The following is a 15897-nucleotide window of genomic DNA, read 5'->3' on the forward strand; positions in this document are numbered from 1 at the left end:
GATTATGTGTTTTCATTGTTGTTTTATTTTGTCATCAATCTTACAATAACAATTACAGGAATCCATGCAAGGAAGCTCTGATGAGACAGCCAACAGTGGTGAGGATGGCAGCAGTGGTCCTGGTAGTAGCAGTGGGCACAGTGATGGATCCAGTAATGAGGCCAACTCCAGTCACGCAAGCCAGTCTGCTGGAAGCCCTGGCAGTGAGGTGCAGTCTGAAGACATTGCAGATATTGAAGCTCTCAAAGAGGAGGAGGATGAAGAGGAAGAAGATAGGAGTCATAATCCCCAGAAAAGCAATAGGAGCACAGATCTACGAAGCAGGAAACTGGAATCACAAACAGGCATTTGCCTGGGAGATTCACAAGGGGCATCGGAGAGGAGTGGTGCAAATAATGGGGCAGGAAAGGACCACGTTTTTAACACTGACTCTGTGACTCCAGTGGATAATCGAATTAGAATGCTAGATGCTTGTTCTCATGCTGAGGATGCAGAGCATGACATGACAGGGGAAATGAGCACTGCTCACATTTCACAAGGGTCTCAAGATTCTTGTATAACTCACACAGGGGACTTCCTTGGGGAAACTATTGGGAATGAATTATTTAACTGTCGACAGTTCATTGGGCCACAGCATCACCACCACCACCATCACCACCACCATCACCATGACGGGTAGGTATTTCTTCTGATTCTTCTATAACAGAAATAAAAGTGGTAGCAAAATACTCCATTTGGGCAGAAATTCATATGGACGTTTTGGAGTAGTTCAGGATAGTACTGTCTAACTACTAATAGCTAGGGTGGTGAGGCACTGGAATGCATTGCCCAGGGAGGTTGTGAATGCTCCATCCTTGGCAGTGTTCAAGGCCAGGTTGGATGAGGCCTTGGGTGCCATGGTTTAGTGTGAGGTGTCCCTTCCCATGGCAGGGGGGTTGGAACTGGATGATCTTAAGGTCCTTTCCAACCCTAACTATTCTATGATTCTATAGCAGATAATTACACAGTGATCTGTTTTGTTAACATCTGATTAAAGTCTTTTATGAAGGTTTTCAATTGAATAAATAAGACAACATTAAAGAAGATGTTAAAATTGTTTTGGGAAATGCTGTGTTTAATTAACATTAAAGAAGTCAACACAATCATCATGATAGTGAGACGTTCAATTCATCTGTAGTTGTTTTCCAAATTCACATATAGGTCTGCTGTTCAGACAGACAGTTCATCCTGACCTTAGCTTTAGGGAGGTGTCTTCTCGCTTGTAGTCTGCTAAAACCAACTTTCTCTTTGATATTGTCCATTCTAATATTCTTCTTTTCCAGGCACATGGTTGATGATATGCTCAGTGCAGATGATGTCAGCTGCAGTAGTTCCCAGGTCAGTGCCAAATCAGAGAAAAATATGGCTGATTTTGATGGCGAAGAGTCTGGCTGTGAAGAAGAGCTTGTACAGATCAATTCACATGCTGAGCTAACATCTCATCTTCAGCAGCACCTTCCCAACCTTGCCTCTATCTATCATGAACATCTTAGTCAAGGTAAGAAAAGAGAAAAACATGGTTCTTCTAACTCAGTTCTATGTAGTTTTGAATTAGTTTCCAGTAATTAAAATAATCAAATTATTGTAACTCTACATATGTATTTTCCCAAAGAAACCATGGTGACCTGGGGCCTACAAGGATGCTGGGGAGGGACTCTTCGTCAGGGACTGTAGTGACAGGACAAGGGGTAATGGGTTCAAACTGAAACGGGGAAGTTTAGATTGGATCTAAGGAAGAAATGGTGAGACACTGGAATGGGTTGCCCAGGAAAGTTGTGAATGCTCCATCCCTGGCGGTGTTCAAAGCCAGGTTGGACAGAGCCTTGGGTGCCATGGTTTAGTGTGAGGTGTCCCTGCCCATGGCAGGGGAGTTGGAACTGGATGATCTTAAGGTCCCTTCCAGCCCAAACCATTCTGTGATTCTATGATTCTGTGACTACTGAGATTTTGCTGTTTCTCCAAGAGATCCATTTTTGTATGACATTAGGTGTAGCTGTGTTAGCCTTTATAATTCCCATTCCCACTCTGAGTTCTACTAGAACTTTTAGTGCAAGTTAAAAACAAATCAAGACACTAAAGAGCAAGTGTTTTTGTTTAAGAAGTTATTAAAGCAAAAAGAAAGGTGGTACTGAAATGCAAGGGTGTTTTTTCCTCTCTGGAACCTTACATGATTTTTCTTCTAGTGGATGGATCTTCCTGTGATTCTATGCATTTGTCAGCTTAAATGAATTAACCATAATGGATTGTAAAGAGGATGATTTTGGAATAATGAGTTAAAATATAACTTGATATCTTTGGGAGCTTGCTGTAAAGGGCATTTTGTGCTATTTCATCTTACACTGCTGAATCTTCGAGTTGACTTCAGGGTGCAATTTTAGATGCTACTAAAACGCTCCTCAAGAATTGTATCGTCTTTCCATATGCTATTGTGGCAGCTTTATTTTCTGTTTTATCCTCCTTTTAAATATAATGAAGGGTATGGTTACTGAAGGTTTGACATTTTGATTCACTGGTCTGACAGAACCAAGTTTGCTATCTTCCACAGACAGTAAAACCAGTATTATTTATATCTTTCCCTAAAACACAGTTGAGTAAGAAGTTTCTTTTTCTTTAGGCTTAACATTCCTTGTTATGTGGAACTGAATTACAATTCCAGCCTGACACTGAAAATTTGGGAGGATTATTTCTCTCCACTCCAGAGTTGAATAAACTACTAAACCTGCAGTTAAAACATGCTGTAAATCAGCATCTTTTTTCACTGTTTTCCATAGATATTACACATTTTACTGAAGATCCAAATCGCACGAGACCTTCAGTGCAGATTAGTTTTGACACCCCTAGTTTTGTGCATGCAAGTAACTACAATGTCCTGCGCACAATCCACATTTTCTACTTGACTTTGCTGTTATGTGAAAACAGTATCAAACAGTAGGTAAATGAGTGGTGCCAGCTGTGGCCACAGAAGAAGGAAGATGTCTGTCAGTGTTATGAAAACATGATGGGTTTCTATATAAAAAATGGTGTTTGTTTTCCCTGGTTTTTAGTTAGTTACAGGAGATCGTGGAGGCAACTTATTGCAGTGTGCTGCTTTCTTGCTTTCTGGCAATGGTAGTTATAAAGATATCTCCCTTTGGACCACAGAACTACAGAAAGACTTAAGAAATACTTTAATTACACTATGAATTGAATCTAATTAAATTAAAAAGCAATTGCACCTACGTCTGCAATTCCTAAATACTGGTTTTATTGAACCTTGCCATGAGCCAAAACCAGTGTCAATATTGGCTTGGCTGCCCTGTTGATTTCTTGTATGGTCATAATGGTTTTGTCCTCTTCAAGAACCCATGTGTGAAAAAAGGCAGCAATTACAATGTTGTTTTAGGCACTTTAAAATAGCCAAGTTTACAGATAAAGCATCTTGTTGTTCATGCACTTAGGGAATAATGTTCAAACTAGATGGTTCCTTTTATTTATTCAGTAATGGTCTTTATCTTTCGTTCAGGACCAGCAGTTCATAAACATCAATATAACAGCAATGCAGTGACGGACATTAATTTGGATAATGTGTGTAAGAAAGGAAATACCCTTTTGTGGGATCTGGTCCAGGATGAAGATGCAGTAAGTTGAATACCAGAAAAGAATAGTTTTTAAGAGAAAACAAATACATACTCTTCAGTAACCTTTCTTTCTACTTGATGTAGATTCATCTCTCTGAAGGGTTAATAAATGAAGCGGAGAAGCTGCTCTGTTCTTTAGTGTGCTGGTTCACTGACAGACAGATTCGAATGAGATTTATTGAAGGCTGCTTAGAAAATTTAGCAAACAACAGGTAACTCCAGTCATAAATTATCTGGTTTTACATGTATCTGTTTTGTGACATACAGGATATCCAAGTTGACTATAACGATTATTTCATTTTACAGGAAGACAAGTTAAACCAGACACAAGCAAAAGTATAAACATAATTTTCAAGGTGTCATAGATGTATCTGAGCTGCAATATTTCTGTTCTATCAATGTCCTGAGTTTCTCATCTTGTTGCATTTGTCTGTTCTCCCTTCTGCCAGAGGTTACTTCCTACCCTTTGGTAAAATCTGGACCACATCTTCGCCAGTTGAGTGCAAGGTCAAGTGCCTTAGCATAAGCATTTGGAGCTGAATATTTAGATTAAACATGCAAGTGGCTGGGGAACAGACAAGTTCTTTTCCACCAAGTCTCTTGTGGGGTCTGTTCTGAAGTAGCACCTGAAGGTAGAAGTAATACCTTGAGCTGAGATAACTTGTTTTAATACCCACCAAAGCTGTGAGATGTATGGTTGGAAGACTGGCAGAGGTGGAATTAATTTTGTTGATACAGCTAATCAACTGCTGGACATCACCTGCAGTGTTCCATTGTTACGTTCTGGCTAAGAACTGTATTTGTGAGATGACTTATATGTATACTGCGATATTAATAAAAGAAATGTGAAGATACTTATCACAGAATCATAGATGTTCTGTTACATGCAGTTTAAGCACTTCTTAAGTTTTCATAGATAACTGTCTTGCAATACACACCTACGGGTGTCTATAATGAGTTTGAAACAGATTTAGTTCTGCTGTGTCATCCAGCTGTAGAAAAATGTTGCTGAAATGTCGAAAGATAAGTTTTATGAAACTCAAAAATGAGATTTTCTCTTTTGAAATGTAAATAATATTTAATAAAAAATGTATACTGTTTTATTTTTATACTCATCCCACAGCTGGTGTCCCAGGTATTACTTGTAAAGAATTCGAAGTACTTGTAGTTCAGATTGAGAAAACCAGCTGGCTGACATGATGGTGAATTTCACATGATACAGACAGTGCTTTCAGCTGCTCACTGAACCTGAGCTGCTCAAAGTAATTTGAAAATTAACTATTTTAATCTTATAGCAATCATATATTGTCATCATTTCTCTCTGTCTCCTTCAGATCAGTAGTAGTTTCACTTCGTCTTCTTCCAAAGCTCTTTGGTACATTTCAACAATTTGGGAGCAGTTATGATACACATTGGATAACAATGTAAGTAGCCTCCTGTCCCCAGCAGACTGAACCACCAGAAGTGATGACATTTAGAGGACTGCTGCAAGGCTTGTTCCTTTAGTGTGGTCCAAATTAATAATGACCCAAGGTTATCATCTCTCTGTTGCCTGGCCTAGATGTATAGGCTAATTGCTCAGACCTAGATTCCTTCATAATACACATTACACGCCCCCAGTCCCAAAGGACTTGCAGGGCAGTAGTAGACATCCACTAATAATATGTTGTAAAAGGTTGTAATAACTTGATATTACACCAGTCTGTTCTGATCGTATATCAGATGCTTCTCAGTAATAAAAAATATGATTTATAAGAAAACCTTTGAAATGTGAAGCCATCTCGAACAAACTATATAACTAGCTGCTCTGACTACAGAGAAGAGACTACTGGAACATCTGGGAAAGATTACAATGAAAATCAGCAATTTAACTTGGCCTTTTAGACATGACACTTAAATATATGCCCAGTTCTGAGTTTTGGCTTAGACTTTTCTGAATTAGGGCCTTTAGGAACAGTTTTCATGATCTCAAAAGGGAATGTTCTGTCAGTCCTGAAAATAACACTGTGGAGCCTTATGGATGACAAGGAAGAAGAGAGTGCTGTTCTGGAAAATACTCCTGAATTCATGGTAGATGGAAAATGGAATGTTTACTTTGGGTTTATGTGTCTGCAATTTTCCTATAATAACTGTCTAATTTCTGTTCCTTTTCTGATCTTTTTAAACAAACCATAAATCTTTCTGCCCTTTCAATTGACACAGGTGGGCAGAAAAGGAACTTAATATGATGAAACTTTTCTTCGATAATTTGGTACACTACATTCAGGCAGTCAGGGAAGGACGACATAAACACGCATTGTGAGTACACAGCTGAGTGTTTGATCTTTTATGTCTTTAAATGTTTCTTTTTTGCCTTTCTTCTGGTGCTTCTGATGTGTTCTTAGATGTAAATACTTTCTGTAGGGACATTATATGCTTAGGGAGGCAAAGGTCTGTAAAAACACTAACATCTTAAGTAGCTTCCTTTTCCTTTCCAATCTATATGATTAAAATTAGGTGTATATAGGTAATGGGTTCAAACTCAAACAGCGGAAGTTCAGGTTATGTATAAGGAAGAAGTTCTTTACTGTGAGGGTGGTGAGGCACTGGAATGGGTTGCCCAAGGAAGTTGTGAATGCTCATTCCCTGGCAGTATTCAAGGCCAGGTTGGATTAAGTTTTCAGTAGCATGGTTTAGTGCAAGGTGTCCTTGCCCATGGCAGGAGGTGGAACTTGATGATCTTAACGTCCTTTCCAACCCAAACTATTCTATGATTCTATATACAGAAACAATACAATTCCTAACTTCCCAATCCCAGGGGAATAAACTAGTCATGTTTTGACAGGTGTCAAAGTCAATATATAAATATAAACATCCACAGTGGAAAAATGTTGCTATTTTATGGGTCATTTTTTCACTTTATCATACTCCTTTATATTGGACACTGCTGTAGTGACAAGTGACTTCAAAACCTGTTTGGAAGTGGGATGAATTGCTTTAAATTCAGGCAAAATGATACATTTTTCTACTCCTTTGACCATTAAGCTTCTACCTTAAAAATAAAGTTAATATTTTAATGTAAGTTCTGAAAGTACTTTAATAAAGAACATGCATCAGCTGGGATCAGAAATTCAGAGTAGAAATATCAGCATTTTACAAGTCAGGGGAAAATCAAGGTCAGATCCTGAAAGGTGCTAATGACAGAATGATGCACTTGATGCCAAAAAAACCCACTCCCACCCCCCAAGAAGCAGCAGAAGTACCTTATCTGGTAGTGACTAGAGTGTCATTCCATGTGTTTGGTGTGGTTCTGTAATGGGTATAATTGGAGTCTAGGCTATATTCTGAACTAGAAGTTCAAAAGGAAACCTTTAAGAAGAAACTGCTTACGCTTTAAGAGGCACATGTGTGAGTGGGGAAAACAGCTGTGACAATAAACAATGACATAAACTTCTGTTTCTATATCAATTTAAATTTTAGATACAGCCACAGTGCAGAGGTTCAGGTTCGTCTTCAATTCCTGACATGTGTATTTTCAACTCTGGGATCCCCAGATCATTTCAGTAAGTATTTGAGGTTACCTTACCAGAGAAGCACCTCTTAGTAAGGCTCATGTAGTTATAATAATCAATGTTAGCTTAAGTAAATCTATTTTAGACATACAGTTTAAATAATCTCTGATACTGTTTCAAAAGAAGGAAGATTTTCTGATGAATGCACAGAACCAACAATAGAGTTTTAATTCTGTTGCAGTTCTGTGAGAATAGATTTTATGTTCTTCATGTTTCATTTTTTCTAAATATTAAGGTTGTAGCAATTACTGAAATGAAGATAATAGAGTCTGTACTTGTGTGGTTTGGTTCATGTCCATAATATTCTCAGAGATCTCTACTGGAGTGCGCTCTTAAGTTGTGATACCAGAAAGGAATAAATCATGGTATTTTAATACTGTCAGAAATTGGTTTCCACTTTGGAAAAGTGGTGTTCTGTGTGATAGTTGATCTGCACAGATGCTGAAATCTTTTTGCTTTAAAAGTTAAAAATAGAAATGTAGTTGATGGAATTCAAAGTTGAGCATTATTCTGTGGTTTTAGTAACCCATGGTGGCTTTCCCTTCCGTAAATTCTTTTGTCTGCTCTCTTCTTAGTCCCTTCTAAACTAGTAACTTTCAGTGTTGTGTCAGCATCAGCTCTGTACAGACTTCCAGTTGATTGTATGTTGAGGTCAGTTATTAGAATGATTGAAGGGAAGAGTCATTTGGGTAGTCTCATTACCAGTAGTCAGAGTTGGCATACAACACATGGCTTGTTCCTGTGGTCATTAGAGCAGAGTACAGGAAGGAGTAAGAATATCTATAGCCAAGAGACAGAAAACTTGCACCACCATACTTGCTGCTGTTGATAGGACAGATAGCCACAATTCTTCTTAAAGAAATGTGTTGAGATATTATCATATGCCAGCTAAGAAAATAAACCTACTGTTCTCTTGAAAACAAAAGCAATGAAGTCATTACAGAGACTATATTCAGCCATGGTCTAAATACCCAGCTGAAAGCTGGACTTCAGGTTGTGTCCGGCACTTACAGAGAAACAGCCTGCTGCTGTTTGGTATCACATCCCAGGTCAGCTCATGCCACTCATTGTTTTAATAACAACTGACAGCACTAATGACCAAAACCTGTAGCTGATTGCCAGCTCTAAGAGAAAGAAGCATGAGTCCTACTGGGTAGGTGGTGCATTTTTCTTTTGTTGTTTCCAAAACCTTCTTGTCCTGACAAAAACTATGCTGATTTTTCTGCATGTCTTCTTGGGGTTTGTAGAATATCGCTGTATACTTGGTGTTAAAAAGGAGCAGTTAAAAATTCTTCCCTAATTGTAGGGTTGAGTTTAGAGCAAGTGGACATACTGTGGCACTGCTTAGTAGAAGATTCTGAATGTTACGACGATGCATTACACTGGTTCTTAAATCAAGTACGAAGTAAAGATCAGCATGCTATGGGTATGGAGACTTACAAGCATCTTTTTTTGGAAAAGGTAGGTAGGAGAGTTAATTGCAAGCTCTCAATTAGGGTGAAAGTGTTTCCATATCAGCGATATTTAACATATTTACAATTGTTTCTATGTAAAATACGTCTTCAGTAGTCTGGGAGGGCTCCACTTGTCATAATCTTGTAATAATCTTTGCTTGGAAAAAAAGGCCACCTAAAACTATACTTTAATGATATATATGATATAGCCTACTTGACTAAAAAAAATTGCTGTCCTTTTTGGGGGTAGCATAGAAATCTCAATCAGTACATCCTCTGAAAACATGAACATGCAGCAGTGGAGGTTTTTGCCAGGGGTCTCATCTATTTCAACAGATGCCATGGCAAAACCGATAGATTGGGCAGTAATTAATGTGGTCTGGTCCTTTTTCAAGGTTACATGTTTTTTTGTCTATTTCTGTAAGCATATGGGTGTTTTGAATAGGCATGTCATGTATGCTGTAAACTGTCCTGCTGATAAGGAGGTAATGTTACAACATTGAGTTCTGTTCCTTCTGCAATTTCAATAGCTCTACTACATTTAAATATGTTGGGTAGTAACAATGACACTTTTCTGTGCTAATGAAATAATGACCCTGTAATAGGTACCTGTTCCATCATAGAATTTCCCTTTTCATACTAAAGTGCATTCATTTTATTTAGATGCCACAACTAAAACCTGAAACTATCAGTATGACTGGCCTAAACCTCTTCCAGCATTTGTGTAATTTGGCTCGATTAGCAACCAGTGCATACGATGGTGGCTCAAACTCCGAGGTAAGCTTTGATTCTGTGCTCATGTTTTCCATCTTTCTGAGGGAAGAGGAAAGTTAAATTACTTTTCTGCAATGGTGTATCTGTTGAGAACTTACTGGCTTGAATATTGCTTACTGGTTTGAGGTAGTAATGCCACAGCCCATAGTGGTGGTGGGGTCTGTACAGATCACTGCCTTGAGGAAAGCCGTGGGAACTCAGAAGCGGGATAGTGAAATGAAAATGAAAGAGGGCAATGATCCTGACCTTCCCTCATGACTTGGAGTTTATGTGGCTTTTGTCTCTAGAGGTAGCATTAGGAAACCACAAAGAAAGTGGTACCTGTTGCCTGCATATCTTTGTGCAGTTGACTGCATCCTAACATAACTGATCTGTATTCGCTATTGTGTTTAAAGCATGGGTTTGTAACATTCACTTTTCTAAATAAGTAGATTCAGATGACATTGTATTAGGCATATTTAATTCTGACTACAAATCTGTTGTAAAATGTGTCTCAGTTTACATATTGTGAACTTTAGAGGTTTTTCTTCTGTAGTGTTTTATACAGAGAAACCGTCTCAGAAATGCACTTATGTATAGGATATTTTTCTGTGAAGAGATTTCATTTTAACCACAGTTACAGCTGTGGTTTTAAGGCTTTGTTTAAAAGTATTTCTGTTTGTCAGAAATAAAAATTCACTCTTGAATTTAACCCGTTCTCCTCATGCTTCAAAGTATGAAAATGTTTCAGTGAAACAGAATTGTATAGTACTTGTGTGCAGTGCTGAGAGCCTGAGCAGAGTTAAAACTGGGATATATTTAGTTATTGCATCAAGAAGCAAAGAAAATGTCTCAGGTCAGAAAAACATCACTCCCAGTAAAATAATGGTTTTGTTTTTGTGTTAATTTTCCTTTTGTCAAAACAGTTGTGTGGCATGGACCAGTTCTGGGGTATTGCTTTAAGAGCACAGTCTGGTGATGTCAGTCGAGCAGCCATCCAGTATATCAACTCTTACTACATCAATGGTATGAGTTTTCACTGTTGGTTTCTGTTTAAAGTGTTGTAAAGACTATATAGTGTTATCCTCTTTTTATTCTTAGTATTAGAATCCCAAAGTTGTGCATATGTAATTTACTTTAACTGCTCTTACAGGTAAAACTGGTCTGGAAAAAGAACAGGAATTTATTAGCAAGTGTATGGAGAGTCTTATGATAGCTTCTAGTAACCTTGAGCAAGACTCTCATTCAAGTCTGACCATTATTGAAAGAGGACTCTTAATGCTGAAGACACACCTGGAAGCTTTTAGGAGAAGGTAAATAGCTCTACTGATATATTTGTATGCGAACTTTAGTTCCATTCCTCTTATCACTATGACGAATGAGTAATGAATTATGTATTTAAGTAGTAGTTTCTTTGGTTTTGTTTGTGTAAAGACAGTAGTGGATAATTCTAGAAGGTAATATATCAGGTTTAAAGATATAACCAGTGTTGGCCCTTGTCCTGTATAAATATGTATGGATGTGGCTCATGTTTCCCCTTCCCTCACCAGAGAACCTTCTTCAAAGTTATTTTAGTTTTATTTGAAAAATAGTGAGAATATCAATAACTTCCTTTTATTTTGCAAAAAACCCCAGTGAATAAAGGTGCAGTTTTTTTCTTTGTCCCATTTATCAAACATTTGCTTGAAATAGGCTTTGTCAAAAATACTCTTTCAATGTTTTTACCTGCTTCTTAAGGTTTGCGTATCACCTGAGACAGTGGCAGATTGAAGGCACTGGGATCAGCAGCCACTTGAAAGCCCTGAGTGACAAACAGTCACTGCCACTGAGAATTGTATGTCAGCCAGCTGGGCTTCCTGACAAGGTAAGTCCAAAACCCTTTTCCGGGCACATCCTGCATGGTTAAATTCAGGAAGTGCGTTGTGTGCTCTGGAAAATAAGATACCTGCTTTATTTCAGATGACCATAGAAATGTATCCGAGTGATCAGGTGGCTGATCTACGGGCAGAAGTCACCCACTGGTATGAAAACTTGCAGAAGGAGCAGATAAATCAACAAGCACAGCTTCAGGAGTTCGGCCAAAGCAGCCGCAAAGGGGAATTCCCTGGTAAGCTGTAGGACTCAGATCTGCAATTTTTTGCCCTTACAAGGGTTCATCCATTTAGAACTTTGAAGATTATGGTCTTTTTCTTCCCCAGATGGCCTAACTAAGCAGGCATTGTGGTTTATTTTCTTCTAACTGTAGTTCTAATAAGCATCACCCTCACTTTTAATTAATAGTTTCTTAAGTGCTGTGTCATTTGTTTGAAATAACAAAGAAAATGTAGTCCATAGATCTAGCCAAGATCCAAGAGACTTTTCCCCATATTATTTTTTTTCTCATGGTTGTTTTAATTAATTGTATTGTTTTCTGTAATTTGGAGATTCTGTTACATAGAACCTTATTCTGTGTTTCCTGAAATTCAGACATTTCTGGCTCTGCCGTTGATTCAGAGTTTGGTGTTATAATTCGGATTCATTATACCCCACATACATGTATTCCAGTCAGGTATAATAAGATTTTCCTTACTCGTACAACTTTTTAATTTGTGATCACCCTGTAGCAAAAATGATCATTCATCTTGTTTTGATGCTCTTAAATTTGGAATGTCACCTTGCTCCTGAGATGGTCATTGCTTACTTAGAGTGTTATGATTATGCATCCTGCTGTTCTTCCCTTTCTTAATGTGTTTTTGAGCTAAGTGTTTATCCTTTAGGAGAAGGACATTTGCTACATCCTACTTATAGCATTCTTACCAGTTATTGCTGTTCAGAATGTTACTGTTTTCTCAGGTATCTTCTCCTCAAGGTTTTCTTGTTCTTTCCCATTACAAGCAAGAGTTAGCATGTAATGCGTGTTATCTGAACATTCTGTCATCGAGTTGGAAAGGACCTTAAGATCATCTAGTTCCTACCCCCCACAAGCATCTTTTCCCAACCTCACTGACCGTTAGTCTATGTGTACACATGAATCTGACTTTCCTTTTCAAAGTTTAACAACATACAAAGAAATGTGTTAGTGAGATACTGTCATGAAACCAGACTGAATTTTAGGCATCTTAATTACTTCTTTGTGAAATCCTTTTCCAGCCACTCCTCAGAAGCTGTTGTAGTGAAGAAACTATCTTGTTTTCCACCAAGTGTAGCCACATAGCAGGGATGTTGATGTTTGTGGTAGCTGGGATTTCAGAAACACGTGATTGACAGTTCAGAGTTGCAGTCCTACAGCACCTGTACTTCAGTCATGTTACATATGTACAAAACCTTTTGCCTGTGCTGGTACTCATAACTTTATACACTTTTTGTGGATGATGTTTTAATTTTTTCTGTGTTTATTACACTAATGATTAACATACCGTAACTATGGGGAACTGGAGAACCGTAACATTTATATCCATTGATTCATAAACCCAGTGTCCTTTGCTAGCTTTAAAACGTGTTCTAATGACTCAAAGTGTTTTGTCTTGTAGTTGATACCTGTGCTAGCTGATAAATGCATAAAACTCTTACGAGGCTAAATCTCTCATTAACCAAACTCCTGAAGGAGTGTCTCTGCATTGTTCTCTGCATGCCACCCTATGTTTGGGATGTTCGGCTTTACTTTTCAACTGCTTTTGAAGAAATAGGATTGAAACTGAGACTTGTGGTTAAAATCTGCAGTTTTACTCATCCACACCCTATTTTGGGGACTGTTTTGTATAGATTCTATATAAAAAAGCGCCTTTTAATAACATTTTGTTGGTCACAAAGATCTCCCTGAATTATGCTTCAGTGTATTGACTGTTTACACTTAACTTGGGTCATTCTGCATCACTGGAGACGTGTACTGTAAGGTACATAGTGCACACTTCTGTCTCGGTGACCTTTACTATGTCCATTTTAATATACCTGTATTAGTTAATCTACAACAGAAAAACAATTCCTATTTAAGAACCTGAAATGGTGATAAATACTAAAGGCTCATGACAGTAGAGCACCATTTTTTCTCGTCTTGTCCTTACAGAGCTAAATCTCATTGTCCTCTGTTGATTTGTAGTTCTTTTCTCAGGTGGGTTTTCGGTTTTACAAAACAGAAGTTTTGTACCAACTTTTGACTCTTGGAATTCTAGGCTTGCACTTATTTTTAACTTCTTATTTGTTTCATCTGTTGTTAATTGGACCTGGCACTTTCTTAGGCTGCTGGGCCTCCTTCAGCCCTTCACTTAGCCTCCCTTTTTTTATCATCATGTAGTTGACTGTTTCCTTTCCAGCAGCTTTGCATAAAGGGTCATTATTATTTTCCTGCTCTTGGGATTCCTGAACTAATGACATGTCTGAAGTGGTTTCAGTCACATCTCACACTTGTCTTAAAAACTAAGACTTGTTATCTTAGTTTGAGAAGACAAAGACACTGAAAGTTAATGTTAAACAGATTGTTACAAAGGTGGAGTAACTATTATTTTGGAAAATGAAGCTGCAGGTTCTGAGATGGGCTAAAAGAACCTTAAAGCATTTATTAGTTACAGATACATTTTTGAGGCTTTTATCATCATGCTTCTGTTAAGGGACTATCCAAGAACCCTAGCCAAAACTTTGGGAATGTATCTGTAAGCAGTAGACTCAGTCACACTTATTAAATGTTCCTTTTAATTCTTATTCAGCACAATGAACTTATTCTTTCTTCCATTTATCACATAATTCTTTTGAGGTTCCAATACCTTTTGTAACATCTTTTGCTCATTTAATTTATGCATTGTTCAGCAAAACGTGACATTGCGTTTGCTTCTCCCTCAGGTTGTTTGTTGTATTCTCTCTTCTGAAACCTGTTACCAGTTTGCTGAAGTGCAGAGGATGGTAGATTGCTGTGTTATTTTTGTGGATGATGGTTTTGCCTGCCTTTATCTCTTGGAAATTATTTTGTCTGACCGCAGTGATAAGTTTCAAAGCAGCCAGCTGGGGAGGATGGGAACAGTGATAGATATGTGAAATTATTCCCAACTCCATGTAAAACCTTCATGGTTTTATTGCTCACTGACAGATATCTTTGGAGGGCTGCTGTCTATCCAGTTTTTCCCAAGAATATCCTGGAAATTTTTTTTGGGCAGTATTTGAGGATGGAACTGTTGGAACAAGTCCAGAGGAGGGCCACGAGGATGATCAGGGGACTGGAGCACCTCCCGTATGGAGACAGGCTGAGAAAGTTGGGGCTGTTCAGCCTGGAGAAGAGAAGGCTGCGTGGAGACCTCAGAGCAGCCTTCCAGTATCTGAAGGGGGCCTACAAGGATGCTGGGGAGGGACTCTTCATCAGGGACTGTAGTGACAGGACAAGGGGTAACGGGTTCAAACTGAAACAGGGGAAGTTTAGATTGGATCTAAGGAAGAAATTCTTTACTGTGAGGGTGGTGAGGCACTGGAATGGGTTGCCCAGGGAGGTTGTGAATGCTCCATCCCTGGCAGTGTTCAAGGCCAGGTTGGATGAGGCCTTGGGTGCCATGGTTTAGTGTGAGGTGTCCCTGCCCGTGGCAGGGGGGTTGGAACTGGATGATCTTAAGGTCCTTTCCAACCCTAACTATTGTATGATTCTATATACATATATACACACATATATATAAATATATACAAATACATATATATGTATTTGCCTGATAACCTCCATTTATCTGGCAGTCCCATCAAAGTTTCTGTATGTACATCTCGCTAGATTGCTCTAGTTTGGAAATGACAGCACTTATGTGTATATCTCAGCTGGTTTGGAAAAGCACTACAGTTATGATAGTGAAAGAAAGAGGTATACATAGGCTTTTTGTTTTAACCCATGTTTTTTAATACTGTGTTCCAGGACATAGACTGGTTTGAAGCATTTTCAGGTTACAGAACTCTGAGAACTTCCCAAGGTTTCTGCAAGAGGTTAAAAAAATAGGCTTTTCTGAAGAAGCCTCGCTGAAATCCCAGTGTTGAAGTATAGTGGGATAGCATATCCATGCTTTTCACTGGTGTGGAGGAGCAGGGCCTAATGTTGGAAGAGTGTACTTGTGAGAACGGCTGAAAAGCACAGCAAATTTCAATCCAGGACAAATATCTTTGTGCACCACAAATGGTGGTTAGAACTATATGAATATTCTGAGTTACAGAGTCATTGTGCATTCTAATTCTTCGTTACTGCTTGATTCTCTGCACCAAATGAAATTTAATTCTCCATCTTTCAGTTGTTCAGATTTCTTGTTCAGTGTTGAGAATTCTTGGCTCTCAGATTCTCTTTTCTGAAGTACTTTCCTTCAAACTTATGTTTAAGTAGCTTTAATCATTGCTTCTTTGCCTTTACTGCCTTTATCACAGGTGTGTGATACAAAGGGATTTTGTTGATGATCGCAGTTATTTTCCATTATCCTTCTCTGGCATAGCATAAATTACTACAAAATATGGAAGACGTTTTAAGCTGTGTTGTGAACACTTTTTTGCTAGAAG

The 15897-nt window shown here is 38.3% G+C and overlaps 1 protein-coding gene across 19 annotated transcripts in view; it reads left to right on the top strand.

Moving 5' to 3' along the window:
- USP34 (ubiquitin specific peptidase 34) overlaps positions 1-15897 on the top strand; it is a 144388-nt gene that overhangs the window by 58120 nt on the left and 70371 nt on the right. For all 19 annotated transcript variants that reach the window (XR_013956568.1, XR_013956569.1, XR_013956570.1 and 16 more), the window contains 13 exons: positions 59-675; positions 1323-1537; positions 3542-3657; positions 3741-3868; positions 4991-5080; positions 5859-5954; positions 7116-7198; positions 8514-8668; positions 9325-9438; positions 10341-10440; positions 10568-10727; positions 11152-11278; positions 11374-11521. Coding sequence is in view for 15 of the 19 variants with exons in the window: in XM_080615155.1 (XP_080471281.1) it covers positions 59-675; positions 1323-1537; positions 3542-3657; positions 3741-3868; positions 4991-5080; positions 5859-5954; positions 7116-7198; positions 8514-8668; positions 9325-9438; positions 10341-10440; positions 10568-10727; positions 11152-11278; positions 11374-11521 (2149 nt within the window). In the remaining 4 variants the exon portion in view is untranslated. The remainder of the gene's footprint in view (positions 1-58; positions 676-1322; positions 1538-3541; positions 3658-3740; positions 3869-4990; positions 5081-5858; positions 5955-7115; positions 7199-8513; positions 8669-9324; positions 9439-10340; positions 10441-10567; positions 10728-11151; positions 11279-11373; positions 11522-15897) is intronic.

Source organism: Psittacula echo (assembly GCF_963264785.1).
Source record: "Psittacula echo genome assembly, chromosome: 4".
Taxonomy (NCBI): domain Eukaryota; kingdom Metazoa; phylum Chordata; class Aves; order Psittaciformes; family Psittacidae; genus Psittacula; species Psittacula echo.